The sequence below is a fragment of the Heterodontus francisci genome, chromosome 1, assembly GCF_036365525.1.
Source record: "Heterodontus francisci isolate sHetFra1 chromosome 1, sHetFra1.hap1, whole genome shotgun sequence".
Taxonomy (NCBI): Eukaryota; Metazoa; Chordata; class Chondrichthyes; order Heterodontiformes; family Heterodontidae; genus Heterodontus; species Heterodontus francisci.
In genome coordinates, this window is record NC_090371.1 from 4,075,795 (window position 1) to 4,094,124 (window position 18,330).

At 49.3% G+C, this 18,330-nt stretch overlaps 1 protein-coding gene across 1 annotated transcript in view; it reads right to left on the reverse strand.

Annotated features, from left to right (window-relative positions):
- Positions 1–16,252: 16,252 nt before the first annotated feature.
- Positions 16,253–18,330, reverse strand: part of LOC137376373 (probable carboxypeptidase X1) — a 97,150-nt gene continuing 95,072 nt past the window's right edge. The window contains exon 3 of the mRNA XM_068044807.1: positions 16,253–16,428. Coding sequence (XP_067900908.1) covers positions 16,253–16,428 — 176 coding nt within the window. The remainder of the gene's footprint in view (positions 16,429–18,330) is intronic.

Here is an 18,330-nt window from a genome sequence, read left to right on the forward strand (position 1 = left end):
ACTGTCACATCCCAGAGTCACATCCCATTGTCAATCTCATTCCCAGAGACACCGTCACATCCCAGAGACACTGTCACATCCCAGAGTCAATCTCATTTCCAGAGACACTGTCACTACCCAGAGACACTGTCACTACCCAGAGTCAATCTCATTCCCAGAGTCACTGTCACATCATAGAGACACTGTCACATCCCAGAGTCAATCTCATTTCCAGAGTCACTGTCACATCACAGAGACACTGTCACATCACAGAGACACTGTCACATCCCAGAGTCACTGTCACATCCCAGAGTCAATCTCATTCCCAGAGACACTGTCACTGCCCAGAGACACTGTCACATCCCAATGTCAATCTCATTCCCAGAGTCACTGTCACATCCCAGTGTCAATCTCATTCCCAGAGACACTGTCACATCCCAGAGTCAATCTCATTTCCAGAGTCACTGTCACATCCCAGAGACACTGTCACATCCCAGAGTCACCGTCACATCCCAGAGTCACCGTCACATCCCAGAGACACCGTCACATCCCAGAGACACCGTCACATCCCAGAGTCACCGTCACATCCCAGAGTCACCGTCACATCCCAGAGACACCGTCACATCCCAGAGACACCGTCACATCCCAGAGTCACCGTCACAACCCAGAGTCACTGTCACAACCCAGAGTCACTGTCACAACCCAGAGTCACTGTCACATCCCAGAGTCACATCCCATTGTCAATCTCATTCCCAGAGACACTGTCACATCCCAGAGTCACTGTCACATCCCAGAGTCACATCCCATTGTCAATCTCATTCCCAGAGACACTGTCACATCCCAGAGTCACTGTCACATCCCAGAGTCACTGTCACATCCCAGAGTCACATCCCATTGTCAATCTCATTCCCAGAGACACTGTCACATCCCAGAGTCACTGTCACATCCCAGAGTCACTGTCACATCCCAGAGTCACATCCCAGTGTCAATCTCATTCCCAGAGACACTGTCACATCCCAGAGTCACATCCCATTGTCAATCTCATTCCCAGAGACACTGTCACATCCCAGAGTCACTGTCACATCCCAGAGTCACTGTCACATCCCAGAGTCACATCCCATTGTCAATCTCATTCCCAGAGTCACTGTCACATCCCACTGTCAATCTCATTCCCAGAGACACTGTCACATCCCAGAGTCTCGGTCACATCCCAGAGTCACATCCCAGTGTCAATCTCATTCCCAGAGACACTGTCACATCCCAGAGTCTCTGTCACATCCCAGAGTCACATCCCATTGTCAATCTCATTCCCAGAGACACCGTCACATCCCAGAGACACTGTCACATCCCAGAGTCAATCTCATTTCCAGAGACACTGTCACATCCCAGAGTCACATCCCATTGTCAATCTCATTCCCAGAGACACCGTCACATCCCAGAGACACTGTCACATCCCAGAGTCAATCTCATTTCCAGAGACACTGTCACTTCCCAGAGATACTGTCACATCCCAGAGACACTGTCACATCCCAGAGTCAATCTCATTTCCAGAGACACTGTCACATCCCAGAGTCACATCCCATTGTCAATCTCATTCCCAGAGACACCGTCACATCCCAGAGACACTGTCACATCCCAGAGTCAATCTCATTTCCAGAGACACTGTCACTACCCAGAGACACTGTCACTACCCAGAGTCAATCTCATTCCCAGAGTCACTGTCACATCATAGAGACACTGTCACATCCCAGAGTCAATCTCATTTCCAGAGTCACTGTCACATCACAGAGACACTGTCACATCACAGAGACACTGTCACATCCCAGAGTCACTGTCACATCCCAGAGTCAATCTCATTCCCAGAGACACTGTCACTGCCCAGAGACACTGTCACATCCCAATGTCAATCTCATTCCCAGAGTCACTGTCACATCCCAGTGTCAATCTCATTCCCAGAGACACTGTCACATCCCAGAGTCAATCTCATTTCCAGAGTCACTGTCACATCACAGAGACACTGTCACATCACAGAGACACTGTCACTGCCCAGAGACACTGTCACATCCCAATGTCAATCTCATTCCCAGAGTCACTGTCACATCCCAATGTCAATCTCATTCCCAGAGTCACTGTCACATCCCATTGTCTATCTCATTCCCAGAGACACTGTCACATCCAAGAGTCACTGTCACATCACAGAGACACTGTCACATCCCAGAGACACTGTCACATCCCAGAGTCATTGTCACATTCCAGAGTGACTTTCACATCCCAGAGTCACTGTCACAACCCAGAGTCACTGTCACATCCCAGAGTCACTGTCACATCCCAGAGTCACTTTCACATCCCAGAGTCACTTTCACATCCCAGAGTCACTGTCACAACCCAGAGTCACTGTCACATCCCAGAGTCACTGTCACATCCCAGAGTCACTTTCACATCCCAGAGACACTGTCACATCCCAGAGTCACTGTCACATCCCAGAGTCACTGTCACATCCCAGAGTCACTGTCACATCCCACTGTCAATCTCATTCCCAGAGTCACTGTCACATCCCATTGTCAATCTCATTCCCAGAGTCACTGTCACATCCCCGATTCACTGTCACAACCCAGAGACACTTTCACATCCCAGAGTCACTGTCACTTCCCTGAGACACTGTCACATCCCAGAGACACTGTCACTTCCCAGAGACACTGTCACTTCCCAGAGACACTGTCACTTCCCAGAGACACTGTCACATCCCAGAGACACTGGCACATCCCAGAGACACTGTCACATCCCAGAGTCACTGTCACATCCCAGAGTCACTGTCACTTCCCAGAAACACTTTCACATCCCAGAGACACTGTCACTTCCCAGAGACACAGGCACATCCCAGAGACACAGGCACATCCCAGAGACACTGTCACTTCCCAGAGACACTGTCACATCCCAGCGACACTGTCACATCCCAGAGACACTGTCACATCCCAGAGTCACTGTCACTTCCCAGAAACACTTTCACATCCCAGAGACACTGTCACTTCCCAGAGACACTGGCACATCCCAGAGACACTGTCACTTCCCAGAGACACTGTCACTTCCCAGAGACACTGTCACATCCCAGAGTCACTGTCACAACCCAGAGACACTGTCATATCCCAGAGTCACAACCCATTGTCAATCTCATTCCCAGAGACACTGTCACCTCCCAGAGACACCGTCACATCCCAGAAACACCGTCACATCCCAATGTCAATCTAATTCCCAGAGTCACTGTCACATCCCAGAGTCACTGTCACATCCCAGAGTCACTGTCACATCCCAGAGACACTGTCACATCCCAGAGTCACTGTCACATCCCAGAGTCACTGTCACATCCCAGAGACACTGTCACATCCCAAAGTCACTGTCACATACCGGAGTCTCTGTCACTTCCCAGAGACACTGTCACTACCCAGAGACACTGGCACATCCCAATGTCAATCTCATTCCCAGAGTCACTGTCACATCCCAGAGTCAATCTCATTTCCAGAGACACTGTCACTTCCCAGAGACACTGTCACTTCCCAGAGACACTGTCACATCCCAGAGACACTGTCACACCCCAGAGTCACTGTTACATCCCAGAGACACTGTCACATCCCAGAGAGACTTTCACATCCCAAAGACACTGTCACATACCGGAGTCTCTGTCACTTCCCAGAGACACTATCACTACCCAGAGACACTGTCACTACCCAGAGACACTGTCACTACCCAGAGACACCGTCACTACCCAGAGACACCGTCACTACCCAGAGACACCGTCACGTCCCAGAGACACTGTCACATCCCAGAGTCACATCCCATTATCAATCTCATTCCCAGAGACACTGTCACATCCCAGAGTCAATCTCATTTCAAGAGACACTGTCACTTCCCAGAGACACTGTCACCTCCCAGAGACACTGCCACACCGCAGAGACACCGTCACATCCCAGAGACACTGTCACATCCCAGAGTCAATGTCACATCCCAGAGTCACATCCCATTGTCAATCTCATTCCCAGAGACACTGTCACATCCCAGAGACACTGTCATCTCCCAGAGTCACTGTCACATCCCAGAGACACTGTCACATCCCAGAGACACTGTCACATCACAGAGACACTGTCACATCCCAGAGTCACTCTCATTTCCACAGACACTGTCACATCCCAGAGTCACATCCCATTGTCAATCTCATTCCCAGAGACACTGTCACATCCCAGAGACACTGTCACGTCCCAGAGTCACTGTCACATCACAGAGACACTGTCACATCACAGAGACACTGTCACATCCCACAGTCACTGTCACATCCCAGAGTCAATCTCATTTCCAGAGTCTCTGTCACATCCCAGAGACACTGTCACGACCCAGAGACACCGTCACATCCCAGAGACACCGTCACATCCCAGAGTCACTGTCACATCCCAGAGACACTGTCACATCCCAGAGACACCGTCACATCCCAGAGACACCGTCACATCCCAGAGTCACTGTCACATCCCAGAGACACCGTCACATCCCAGAGACACCGTCACATCCCAGAGTCACTGTCACATCCCAGAGACACTGTCACTACCCAGAGTCAATCTCATTTCCAGAGACACTGTCACATCACAGAGTCAATCTCATTTCCAGAGACACTGTCACATCCCAGAGTCAATCTCATTCCCAGAGTCACTGTCACATCCCAGAGTCAATCTCATTTCCAGAGACACTGTCACTTCCCAAAGACACTGTCACATCCCAGAGACACTGTCACCTCCCCGAGACACTGTCACCTCCCCGAGACACTGTCACCTCCCCGAGACACTGTCACATACCAGAGACACTGCCACACCCCAGATTCACTGTCACATCACAATGAAAATCTCATTCCCAGAGTCACTGTCACATTCCAGAATCACTGTCACATCCCTGAGACACTGCCACATCCCAGATTCACTGTCACATCACAATGACAATCTCATTCCCAGAGAAACTGTCACATCCCAGAGACACCGTCACATCCCAGAGACACCGTCACTACCCAGAGACACCGTCACTACCCAAAGACACTGTCACATCCCAGAGACACTGTCACATCCCAGAGTCACTGTCACATCCCAGAGTCACTGTCACATCCCAGAGTCACTCTCACTCCCAGAGACACTGTCACATCCCAGAGTCACCGTCACATCCCAGAGTCACTGTCACATCCCAGAGTCACTGTCACATCCCAGAGTCACTCTCACTCCCAGAGTCACTGTCACATCCCAGAGTCACTGTCACATCCCAGAGTCACTCTCACTCCCAGAGACACTGTCACATCCCAGAGTCACCGTCACATCCCAGAGTCACACTCACATCCCAGAGTCACTCTCACTCCCAGAGACACTGTCACTTCCCAGAGACACTGCCACACCCCAGAGTCACTGTTACATCCCAGAAACACTGTCACATCCCAGAGAGACTTTCACATCCCAAAGACACTGTCACATCACAGAGTCTCTGTCACATCCCAGAGACACCGTCACATCCCAGAGACACCGTCACATCCCAGAGTCACCGTCACATCCCAGAGACACCGTCACATCCCAGAGACACCGTCACATCCCAGAGACACCGTCACTACCCAGAGACACTGTCACATCCCAGAGTCCCTGTCACTTCCCAGAGACAGTTTCACATCCCAGAGACACTGCCACTTCCCAGAGACTCTGGCACATCCCAATGTCAATCTCATTCCCAGAGTCACTGTCACATCCCAGAGTCAATCTCATTTCCAGAGACACTGTTAGCTCCCCGAGACACTGTCACATCCCAGAGACACTGCCACACCCCAGAGTCACTGTCACATCCCAGAGAGACTTTCACATCCCAAAGACACTGTTACATTCCGGAGACACTGTCACATCCCAGAGACACCGTCACATCCCAGAGACACCGTCACATCCCAGAGACACCGTCACATCCCAGAGACACTGTCACTACCCAGAGACACTGTCACATCCCAGAGACACCGTCACATCCCAGAGACACCGTCACATCCCAGAGACACTGTCACATCCCAGAGACACTGTCACATCCCAGAGACACTGTCACATCCCAATGTTAATCTCATTCCCAGAGACACTGTCACATCCCAGAGACACCGTCACATCCCAGAGACACTGTCACATCTCAGAGACACTGTCACATCTCAGAGACACCGTCACATCCCAGAGTCACTGTCACATCCCAGAGACACCGTCACATCCCAGAGACACTGTCACATCCCAGAGACACTGTCACATCCCAATGTTAATCTCATTCCCAGAGACACTGTCACATCCCAGAGACACTGTCACATCCCAGAGTCACATCCCATTGTCAATCTCATTCCCAGAGACACTGTCACCTCCCAGAGACACCGTCACGTCCCAGAGACACCGTCACATCCCAGAGACACTGTCACATCCCAGAGACACTGTCACTTCCCAGAAACACTGTCACATCCCAGAGACACTGTCACATCCCAGAGACTCTGCCGCACCCCAGAGTCACTGTTACATCCCAGAGACACTGTCACATCCCAGAGAGACTTTCACATCCCAAAGATACTGTCACATACCGGAGTCTCTGTCACTTCCCAGAGACACTGTCACTACCCAGAGACACTGTCACTACCCAGAGACACTGTCACTACCCAGAGACACTGTCACTACCCAGAGACACCGTCACGTCCCAGAGTCACTGTCACGTCCCAGAGTCACATCCCAGAGTCAATCTCATTTCCAGAGACACTGTCACTTCCCAGAGACACTGTCACAACCCAGAGACACTGTCACATCCCAGAGTCACATCCCATTGTCAATCTCATTCCCAGAGACACCGTCATGTCCCAGAGACACTGTCACCTCCCAGAGTCACTGTCACATCCCAGAGTCACATCCCATTGTCAATCTCATTCCCAGAGACACTGTCACTACCCAGAGACACTGTCACATCCCAGAGTCAATCTCATTTCCAGAGACACTGTCACTACCCAGAGACACTGTCACGTCCCAGAGTCAATCTCATTTCCAGAGACACTGTCACTACCCAGAGTCACTGTCACATCCCAATGTCAATCTCATTCCCAGAGTCACTGTCACATCCCAGAGTCACTGTCACATCCCAGAGTCACATCCCATTGTCAATCTCATTCCCAGAGACACTGTCACATCCCAGAGTCAATCTCATTTCCAGAGACACTGTCACTACCCAGAGACACTGTCACATCCCAGAGTCACATCCCATTGTCAATCTCATTCCCAGAGACACTGTCACATCACAGAGACACTGTCACATCCAAGAGTCACTGCCACATTTGAGACACTGTAACAGCCCAGAGTTACTCTCACTCCCAGAGACACTGTCACATCACAGAGACACTGTCACATCCCAGAGTCACTGTCACATCCAACTGACACTGTCACATCCCAGAGACACTGTCACATCCCAGAGTCACTTTCACATCCCAGAGTCACTGTCACATCCCAGAGTCACTGTCACATCCCAGAGTCACTGTCACAACTCAGAGTCACTGTCACAACTCAGAGTCACTGTCACATCCAACTGACACTGTCACATCCCAGAGTCACTGTCACATCCCATTGTCAATCTCATTCCCAGAGTCACTGTCACATCCCCCAGTCACTGTCACAACCCAGAGACACTTTCACATCCCAGAGTCACTGTCACATCCCAGAGTCACTGTCACTTCCCTGAGACACTGTCACTTCCCTGAGACACTGTCACTTCCCTGAGACACTGTCACATCCCAGAGACACTGTCACTTCCCTGAGACACTGTCACTTCCCTGAGACACTGTCACTTCCCTGAGACACTGTCACATCCCAGAGACACTGTCACTTCCCAGAGACACTGGCACATCCCAGAGACACTGGCACATCCCAGAGACACTGTCACATCCCAGAGTCACTGTCACTTCCCAGAAACACTTTCACATCCCAGAGACACTGTCATTTCCCAGAGACACTGTCACATCCCAGAGACACTGTCACATCCCAGAGTCACTGTCACATCCCAGAGTCACTGTCACTTCCCAGAAACACTTTCACATCCCAGAGACACTGTCACATCCCAGAGACACTGTCACTTCCCAGAGACACTGTCACTTCCCAGAGACACTGTCACATCCCAGAGTCACTGGCACATCCCAGAAACACTTTCACATCCCAGAGACACTGTCACTTCCCAGAGACACTGTCACTTCCCAGAGACACTGTCACTTCCCAGAGTCACTGGCACATCCCAGAGTCACTGGCACATCCCAGAGTCACTCTCACTCCCAGAGACACTGTCACTCCCAGAGACACTGTCACTTCCCAGAGACACTGGCACATCCCAGAGTCATTATCACATCCAAGAGTCACTGCCACATCCCAGAGTCACCGGCACTCCCAGAGTCACTGTCACATCCCGGAGTCACTGTCACATCCCAGAGTCACTGTCACATCCCAGAGTCACTGTCACATCCCAGAGTCACTGTCACTTCCCAGAAACACTTTCACATCCCAGAGACACTGTCACTTCCCAGAGACACTGGCACATCCCAGAGACACTGGCACATCCCAGAGACACTGTCACATCCCAGAGACACTGTCACTTCCCAGAGACACTGTCACTTCCCAGAGACACTGTCACTTCCCAGAGACACTGTCACTTCCCAGAGACACTGGCACATCCCAGAGACACTGTCACATCCCAGAGACACTGGCACATCCCAGAGACACCGGCACATCCCAGAGTCACTGGCACATCCCAGAGTCACTCTCACTCCCAGAGACACTGTCACTTCCCAGAGACACTGTCACATCCCAGAGACACTGTCACATCCCAGAGACACTGTCACATCCCAGAGACACTGTCACATCCCAGAGACACTGTCACATAGAAACATAGAAAAGAGGAGCAGGAGTAGGCCATTCGGCCCTTCGAGACTGCTCTGCCATTCATTATGATCATGGCTGATCATCCAACTCAGTAACCTGTTCCTGCTTTCGCCCCATATCCTTTGATCCCTTTAGACCCAAGAGCTATATCTAACTCCTCCTTGAAAACATACAATGTTTTGGCCTCAACTGCTTTCTGTGGTAGTGAATTCCACAGGCTCACCACTCTCTGGGTGAAGAAACTTCTCCTCATCTCAGTCCTGAATGTTTTACCCCGTATCCTTAGACTATGACCCCTGGTTCTGGACTCCCCCACCATCGGGAACATCCTTCCTACATCGACCCTGTCAAGTCCTGTTAGAATTTTATAGGTTTCTATGAGATTCCCCCTCACTCTTCTGAACTCCAGCAAATATAATCCTAACAGACTCAATGTCTCCTCATACGTCAGTCCCGCCATCCCAGGAATCAGTCTGGTAAACCTTCGCTGCACTCCCTCTATAGCAAGAACATCCTTCCTCAGATAAGGAGACCAAAACTGCACACAATATTCCAGGTGTGGCCTCACCAAGGCCCTGTATAATTGCAGCAAGACATCCCTGCTCCTGTACACGAATCCTCTCGCTATGAAGGCAAACATACCATTTGCCTGTTTTACCGCCTGTTGCACCTGCATGCTTACCTTCAGCGACTGGCGTACGAGAACACCCAGGTCTCGCTGCATATTCCCCTCTCTCAGTTTATAGCCGTTCAGATAATAATCTGCCTTCCTGTTTTTGCTACCAAAGTGGATAACCTCACATTTATCTACATTATACTGCATCTGCCATGCATTAGCCCACTCACTCAACTTGTCCAAATCACCCTGAAGCCTCTCTGCATCCTCCTCACAACTCACCCTCCCACCCAGTTTTGTGTCATCTGTAAATTTGGAGATATTACATTTAGTTCCCTGATCTAAATCATTAATATATATTGTGAATAGCTGGGGTCCTAGCACCGATCCCTGTGGTACCCCACTAGTCACTGCCTGCCATTCGGAAAAAGACCCATTTATCCCTACTCTTTGTTTCCTGTCTGCCAACCAATTTTCTATCCATTGCAATACACTACCCCCAATCCCATGCGCTTTAATGTTACATGCTAATCTCTTATGTGGGGCTTTGTCGAAAACCTTCTGAAAGTCCAAATAAACCACATCCACTGGCTCTTCCTCATCAACTCTACTGGTTACATCCTCGAAGAATTCTGGTAGATTTGTCAAGCATGATTTCCCTTTCATAAATCCATGCTGACTCTGCCCGATTCTACCACTGTTCTCTCAGTGCTCTGCTATAAAATCTTTGATAAAGGGAATTTTCCCCACTACTGATGTCAGGCTGAATTCCCAGTTTTCTCTCTACCTCCCTTTTTAAATAGTGGGGTTACATTAGCTACCCTCCAATCTGTGGGAACTGTTCCACAGTCGATAGAATCTTGGAAGATGACCACCAATGCATCCACTATTTCCAAGGCTACTTCCTTAAGTACTCTGGGATGTAGGTTATCAGGCCCTGGGGATTTATCTCCCTTCAATCCCATCAATTTTCAAGACCATTTCTCTACTAATACTGAATTCTTTCAGTTCCTCTCTCTCACTTAGCCCTGTGTTCCCCAACATTTCTGGTATGATATTTGTGTCCTCCTTTGTGAAGACAGAACCAAAGTATGCATTTAGTTGGTCAGTCATTTCTTTGTTCCCAGAGTCACTCTCACTCCCAGAGTCACTTGCACAACCCAGAGTCACTGTTACTCCCAGAGTAACTGTAACATCCCAGGCACTAGCAGTGACGAAGGCAAACCCAGTCCTGTCGACCCTGCAAAGTCCCCCTTACTAACAGAGAAATCTTGCTTGAATTGTATAGAACCTTGGTTCGACCGCACCTGGAGTACTGTGTGCAGTTTTGGTCCCCTTAGCTGAGGAAGGATATTATTGCCGTAGAGGGAATGCAACGAAGATTCACCAGACTTGTTCCCAGGATGGCGGGACTATCCCATGAAGAGAAATTGGGGAAACTGGGCCTGAATTTTTACATAAATGATTTGGAGGAAAGTATAGGTGGTCTGATTAGCAAGTTTGCAGACGACACTAAGATTGGTGGAGTAGCAGATAGTGAAGGGGACTGTCAGAGAATACAGCAGAATATAGATAGATTGGAGAGTTGGGCAGAGAAATGGCAGATGGAGTTCAATCAGGGCAAATGCGAGGTGATGCATTTTGGAAGATCCAATTCAAGAGTGAACTATACAGTAAATGGAAAAGTCCTGGGGAAAATTGATGCACAGAGAGATTTGGGTGTTCAGGTCCATTGTTCCCTGAAGGTGGCAACGCAGGTCAATAGAGTGGTCAAGAAGGCATACGGCATGCTTTCCTTCATCGGACGGGGTATTGAGTACAAGAGTTGGCAGGTCATGTTACAGTTGTATAAGACTTTGGTTCAGCCACATTTGGAATACTGCGTGCAGTTCTGGTCGCCACATTACCAAAAGGATGTGGATGCTTTGGAGAGGGTGCAGAGGAGGTTCACCAGGATGTTGCCTGGTATGGAGGGCGCTAGCTATGAAGAGAGGTTGAGTAGATTAGGGTTATTTTCATTAGAAAGACGGAGGTTGAGGGGGGACCTGATTGAGGTGTACAAAATCATGAGAGGTATAGACAGGGTGGATAGCAAGAAGCTTTTTCCCCAGAGTGGGGGATTCAATTACTTGGGGTCATGAGTTCAAAGTGAGAGGGGAAAAGTTTAGGGGGGATATGCGTGGAAAGTTCTTTACTCAGAGGGTGGTGGGTGCCTGGAACGCGTTGCCAGTGGAGGTGGTAGATGCGGGCACGATAGCGTCTTTTAAGATGTATCTAGACAGATACATGAATGGGCTGGAAGCAAAGAGATACAGACCCTTAGAAAATAGGCGACAGGTTTAGATAGAGGATCTGGATCGGCGTAGGCTTGGAGGGCCGAAGGGCCTGTTCCTGTGCTGTAATTTTCTTTGTTCTTTGTTCTTTAGGTCCAGATTATCTACATTTAAGGGTGATTAAGGAGATGGGACAGTGCTATGTGAGCCCCTAGCCTTTTTCTTTTGCTTCAATTGGATAGAACTTCGGTTAGACCACACCTGGAGTACTGTGTGCAGTTTTGGTCCCCTTACCTTAGGAAGGATATTATTGCCATAAAGTGAGTGCAACAAAGGCTCGCCAGACTTGTTCCCGGGATGGCGGGACTGTCCTATGAAGTGAGATTGGGAAAACTGGGCCTCTCTCGAGTTTCAAAGAAGGAGAGGTGATCTCATTGAAACCTACAAAATACTGAAAGGGATAGACAGGGTAGATGCAGGTAAGATGTTTCCTCTGGTTGGAGAGTCTAGAACCAGGGGACACAATTTCAAAATAAGGGAGAAGCCACTGAGGACAGAGATGAGGAGAAATTTCTTTACTAAGAGGGTTGTGAATCTTTGGAATTCTCTACTCCAGAGGCTGGGGAAGCTCAGTCATTGAGTATGTTTAAAGCAGAGATTGACAGATTTCTAAATACCAATGATATAAAGGGGATAGTGTGGGGAAAAGGCATTGAAGTGGATGATCAGCCATGATTGTATTGAATGGTTGAACAGGCTCTATGGGCTGAATGGCCTACTCCTGCTCCTATGCAACATCTGGGAGCTTGTGCCAAAGTTGGGAGAGCTGTCCCACAGACTAGTCAAGCAACAGCCTGACACAGTCATACTCATGGAATCATACCTTACAGACAATGTCCCAGGCACCACCTTCAACATTCACTCCCTCGACCACCAGCGTACAGTGGCAGCAGTGTGTACCATCTACAAGATGCACTGCAGCAATGCACCAAGGCTCCTTAGACAGTACCTTCTAAACCCACGACCTCTACCAACTAGAAGGACAAGGGCAGCAAATACATGGGATCACCACCACCTGCAAGTTCCCCTCCAAGTCACACACCATCCTGACTTGGAACTATATCGCCGTTCCTTCACTGCCGCTGGGTCAAAATCCTGGAACTCCCTTCCTAACAGCACTGTGGGTGTACCTACCCCACATGGACTGCAGCGGTTCAAGAAGGCAGTTCACCACCACCTTCTCAAGGGCAATTAGGGATGGGCAATAAATGCTGGCCTGGCCAGCGATGCCCACATCTCACATGGCTGGTTCTGGAGCACAGGTCTTCAGTACTATTGCCGGAATATTGCAGGGTCCGTAGCCTTTGCAGTTTCCAGTGCCTTCAGCTTTTTCTTGATATCACGTGGAGTGAATCGAATTGGCTGAAGTCTGGCATTTGTGATGCTGGGGATTTCAGGAGGAGGCAGAAGATGGTTGAAAATGCTTCAGCCTTATCTTTTGCACTGATGTGCTGGGCTCCCCCATCATTGAGGACGGGGATATTTGTGGAACCAACTCCTCCAGTTAGTTATTTAATTATCCACCACCATTCATGGCTGGATGTGACAGGACTGCAGAGCATAGATCTGATCTGTTGGTTGTGGGATCACTTAGCGCTGTCTATCACATGCTGCTTGCGCAGTTTGGCATGCAAGTAGTCCTGGGTTGTAGCTTCACCAGGTTGACACCTCATTTTGAGGTATGCCTGGTGCTGCTCCGGCATGGCCTCCTGCACTCTTCATTGAATGAGGGTTAGAGTCATAGAGAGATACAGCACTGAAACAGGCCCTTCGGCCCACCGAGTCTGTGCAGACCATCAACCACCCTTCCCTACCTTCCCTCAATTCTCCTACCACCTACCTACACTAGGGGCAATTTACAATGGCCAATTTACCTATCAACCTGCAAGTCTTTGGCTGTGGCAGAAAACCAGAGCAACCGGCGGAAACCCACGCGGTCACAGGGAGAACTCGCAAACTCCACACAGGCAGTACCCAGAACCGAACCCAGGTCGCTGGAGCTGTGAGGCTGTGGTGCTAACCACTGCGCCACCCCAGGGTTAGTCTCCTAGCTTGATGGTAATGGTAGAGTGGGGGATATGCTGGGCCATGAGGTTACAGATTGTGGTTGAGTACAATTCTGCTGCTGCTGATGGCCCACAGCGCATCATGGATGCCCAGTTTTGAGCTGCCAGATGTGTTCTGAATCTAGCCCATTTAGCACGGTGGTAGTTTTTTCATTCCTTCATGGGATGTGGGCGTCACTGGCCAGGCCAGCATTTATTGCCCATCCCTAATTGCCCTTGAGAAGGTGGTGGTGAGCTGCCTTCTTGAACCACTGCAGTCCATGTAGGGTAGGTACACCCACAGTGCTGTTAGGAAGGGAGTTCCAAGATTTTGACCCAGTGACAGTGAAGGAATGGTGATATAGTTCCAAGTCAGGATGGTGTGTGACTTGGAGGGGAACTTGCAGGTGGTGGTGTTCCCATGCATTTGCTGCCCTTGTCCTTCTAATTGGTAGAGGTCGCGGGTTTGGAAGGTGCTGTCGAAGGAACCTTGGTGAATTGCTGCAGTACATCTTGTAGATGGTACACACTGCTGCCACTGTGCATTTGTGGTGGAGGGAGTGAATGTTTGTAAATGGGGTGCCAATCATGCGGGCTGCTTTGTCCTGGATGGTGTCGAGCTTCTTGAGTGTTGTTGGAGCTGCACCCATCCAGGCAAGTGGAGAGTATTCCATCACACTCCTGACTTGTGCCTTGGAGATGGTGGACAGGCTTTGGGGAGTCAGGAGGTGAGTTACTCACCGCAGGATTCCTAGCCTCTGACCTGCTCTTGTAGCCACGGTATTTATATGGCTACTCCAGTTCAGTTTCTGGTCAATGGTAGCCCCTAGGGTCTTGATAGTGGGGGATTCAGCGATGGTAATGCCATTGAATGTCAAGGGGAGATGGTTAGATTCTCTCTTGTTGGAGATGGTCATTGCCTGGCACTTGTGTGGTGCGAATGTTACTTGCCACTTATCAGCCCAAGCCTGGATATTGTCCACGTCTTGCTGCATTTCTACATGGACTGCTTCAGTATCCGAGGAGTCACGAATGGTGCTGAACATTGTGCAATCATCAGCGAACATCCCCACTTCTGACCTTATGACTGAAGGAAGGTCATTGATGAAGCAGCTGAAGATGGTTGGGTCTCGGACACTACCCTGAGGAACTCCTGCAGTGATGTCCTGGAGCTCAGATGATTGACCTCCAACAACCACAACCATCTTCCTTTGAGCTAGGTACGACTCCAACCAGTGGAGTGTTTTCCCCCTGATTCCCATCAACTTCAGTTTTACTAGGGCTCCTTGATCCCATACTCGGTCTAATGCTGCCTTGATGGACACACAACACGATGCAGGGTATCCTCAATGTGAAGACAGGGCTTCATCTCCACAGGACTGTGCGATGGTCACTCCTACCAATACAGTCATGAACAGATGCATCTGTGACAGGCAGATTTGTGAGGACAAGATCTAGTATATTTTTCCCTCTTGTTGGTTCCGTCACCACCTGCCGTAGACCCAGTCTAGCAGCTACGTCCTTTAGGACTCGGCCAGCCCAGTTAGTAATGATGCTACCGAGTCACTCTTGGTGATGGACATTGAAGTCCCCCACCCAGAGTACATTCTGCACACTTGTCACCCTCAGTGCTTCCTCCAAGTGCTGTTCAACATGGAGGAGTACTGACTCATCAGCTGAGGGAGGGCAGTAGGTGGTAATCAGTAGGAGGTTTCCTTGCCCATGTTTCACCTGATGCCATGAAACTTCAAAGGGCCTGCGGTCAATGTTGAGGATTCCCAGGGCAACTCCCTCCCGACTGTATCCCACTGTGCTGCCACCTCTGCTGGGTCTGTCCTGCCGGTGGGACAGGACATACCCAGGGATAGTGATTTCAGTGCCTGGGACATTATCTGTAAGGTATGATTCCGTGAGTATGACTATGTCAGGTTGTCGCTTGACTAGTCTGTGGGACAACTCTCCCAACTTTGGCACAAGCCCCCAGGTGTTAGTAAGGAGGACTTTACAGGGTTGACAGGGCTGGGTTTGCCATTGTTGTTTCCGGTGCCTAGGTCAACGTCGGTATACAGTTGTACACAGACAGGTATGCAGCGGTATACAGTTGGGAGGGATTTGCTCTGGGAGTCCTCAATATTGACTCCAGATCCCATGAAGTCTGATGGTATCAGGTCAAACATGGGCAAGGAAACATGGGAGGTCCATCTGGTTTTATTGCTTTTCAGCTTTTGCATATCTCTCTCTCCCTGGCATGCTCTCTGTCTCTGTTTCTTTTGCCTTTTCCTTTATCATTTGACGACTTGACCTGTGGAAACCCATCATGCTGCTTCTTCGTTGGCCTGGTAACCACAGTCAGTGCATTATGGGTTTGTTCTCTTCTAGCTGCGTAGAGGATCTCCTTTTCTTTCTTCCACTGACCTGAATGTTAAGACGTCCTCGATGAGCTCCGAGTCCACTTCTCAGGCTGCTTGATGCTCTGATCTGTGCGTCCTCAACTCCCAGGGATTCCAGCCCCAGAGGCGGACATTCTAAACCAAGAATTAGACAGGGAAAGGGGGTCAGAGTGTCATCATTTACCCATCATAACAGCACAGGTCATCACTAACCCATCATCAAAACCAGGATAAATCATCACTAACCCATCATCAAAACCAGGATAAATCATCACTAACTTATCACTAGGATGTTATAACAGGACACTTAGAAAATAATAGTAGGATTGGGCAGAGTCAACCTTGATTTATGAAAGGGAAATCATGTTTAACAAACCTGTTGGAGTTTCTTAAGGATGTAACTAGCAGAATAGATAAGGAGGAACCGGTGGGTGTGGTATATTTAGATTTTCAGAAAGCTTTTGATAAGCTTCCACACAAGAGGTTAGTAAACAAAATTAGAGCATGTGAGATTGGGGGGAATATACTGGCCTGGATTGAGAACTGGTTAACCAACAGAAACAGAGAGTAGGAATAAATGGGTCATTCTCAGGTTGTCAGGCTGCGACTAGTGGGGGTACCATAAAGATCAGTGCTTGGGCCCCAGCTATTCAATGATTTGGATGTGAGGATTAAATGTAATATTTCCAAGTTTGCAGATAACACAAAACTAGGTGGAAGTGTTGAGTTGTGAGGAGGATGCAAAGACACTTGAAGGGGATTTGGAGAAGCTAAGCGAGTGGGCAAAAATTTGGCAGATGGAATACACTGTGGCGAAATGTATAAAGAAAGATACACTTGCTATAGAGGGAATGCAACAAAGGTTCACCAAACTAATTCCTGGGATGGAGCAATTGTCCTGTGAGAAAAGATTAAATAGACTGGGCCTTTATTCTCTGCAGTTTAGAAGATACAAAAGTATGTTTAGAATGAGAGGTGATCTCATTCAATCATATAAAATTCTTAGAGGGCTCAACAGGGTTGATGCAGGAAGGATGTTTCCCCTGGCTGGGGAGTCCAGAACCGGGGGACACAGTTTCAGAATAAGGCACAGGCCATTTAGGGCAGAGATGAGGAGGAATTTCTTCACTCAGAGGATGGTGAATCTTTGGAATTCTCTGCCCCAGAGGGTGTGCAGGCTCAGTCGTTGTGTATGTTCAAGACTGAAATCAATAGATTTCTACAGATTAAAATCATCAAGGGATGCAGGAACAGTGCAGGAAAATGGTGTTGAAGCAGAAGGTCAGCGAGGGGAGGAGGTGGCTTAGTGGCATTGTCTCTCACCTAGTAACCCAGAGACCCAGGGTACTGCCCTGCAGACATGGGTTGGAATCCGACCACCGCATTAGGTGGAATTTAAATTTAATCAATAAATCTAGAATTAAAAGCTAGTCTAATGTCAATTGTTGTAAAAACTCATCTGGTTCATTAATGTCCTTTAGGGAAGGAAATCTGCTGTCCTTACCTGGTCTGGCCTACATGTGACTCCAGACCCACAGCAATGTGGTTAACTCTTACATGCCCTCTGAAATGGCCGAGCAAGCCACTCAGTTGTATCAAACTGGTCCAAAGACAATAAAGAATGAAACCGGACGGACCACCCGGCATCGACCTAGGCACCGGAAACGACAACGGCAAACCCAGCCCTGTCGACCCTGCAAAGTTCTCCTTACTAACATCTGGGGGCTTGTGCCAAAGTTGGGAGAGCTGTCCCGCAGACTAGTCAAGCAACAGCCTGACATAGTCATACTCACGGAATCATACCTGACAGACAATGTCCCAGACACCACCATTACCATCCCTGGGTATGTCCTGCCCCACCAGAGGTGGCGGCACAGTGGTATACAGTTGGGAGGGAGGTGCCCTGGGAGTCCTCAACATTGACTCCAGATCCCATAAAGTTTCATGGCATCAAGTGAAACATGAACAAGGAAACCTCCTGCTGATTACCACCTACCGCCCTCCCTCAGCTGATGACTCAGTACTCCTCCATGTTGA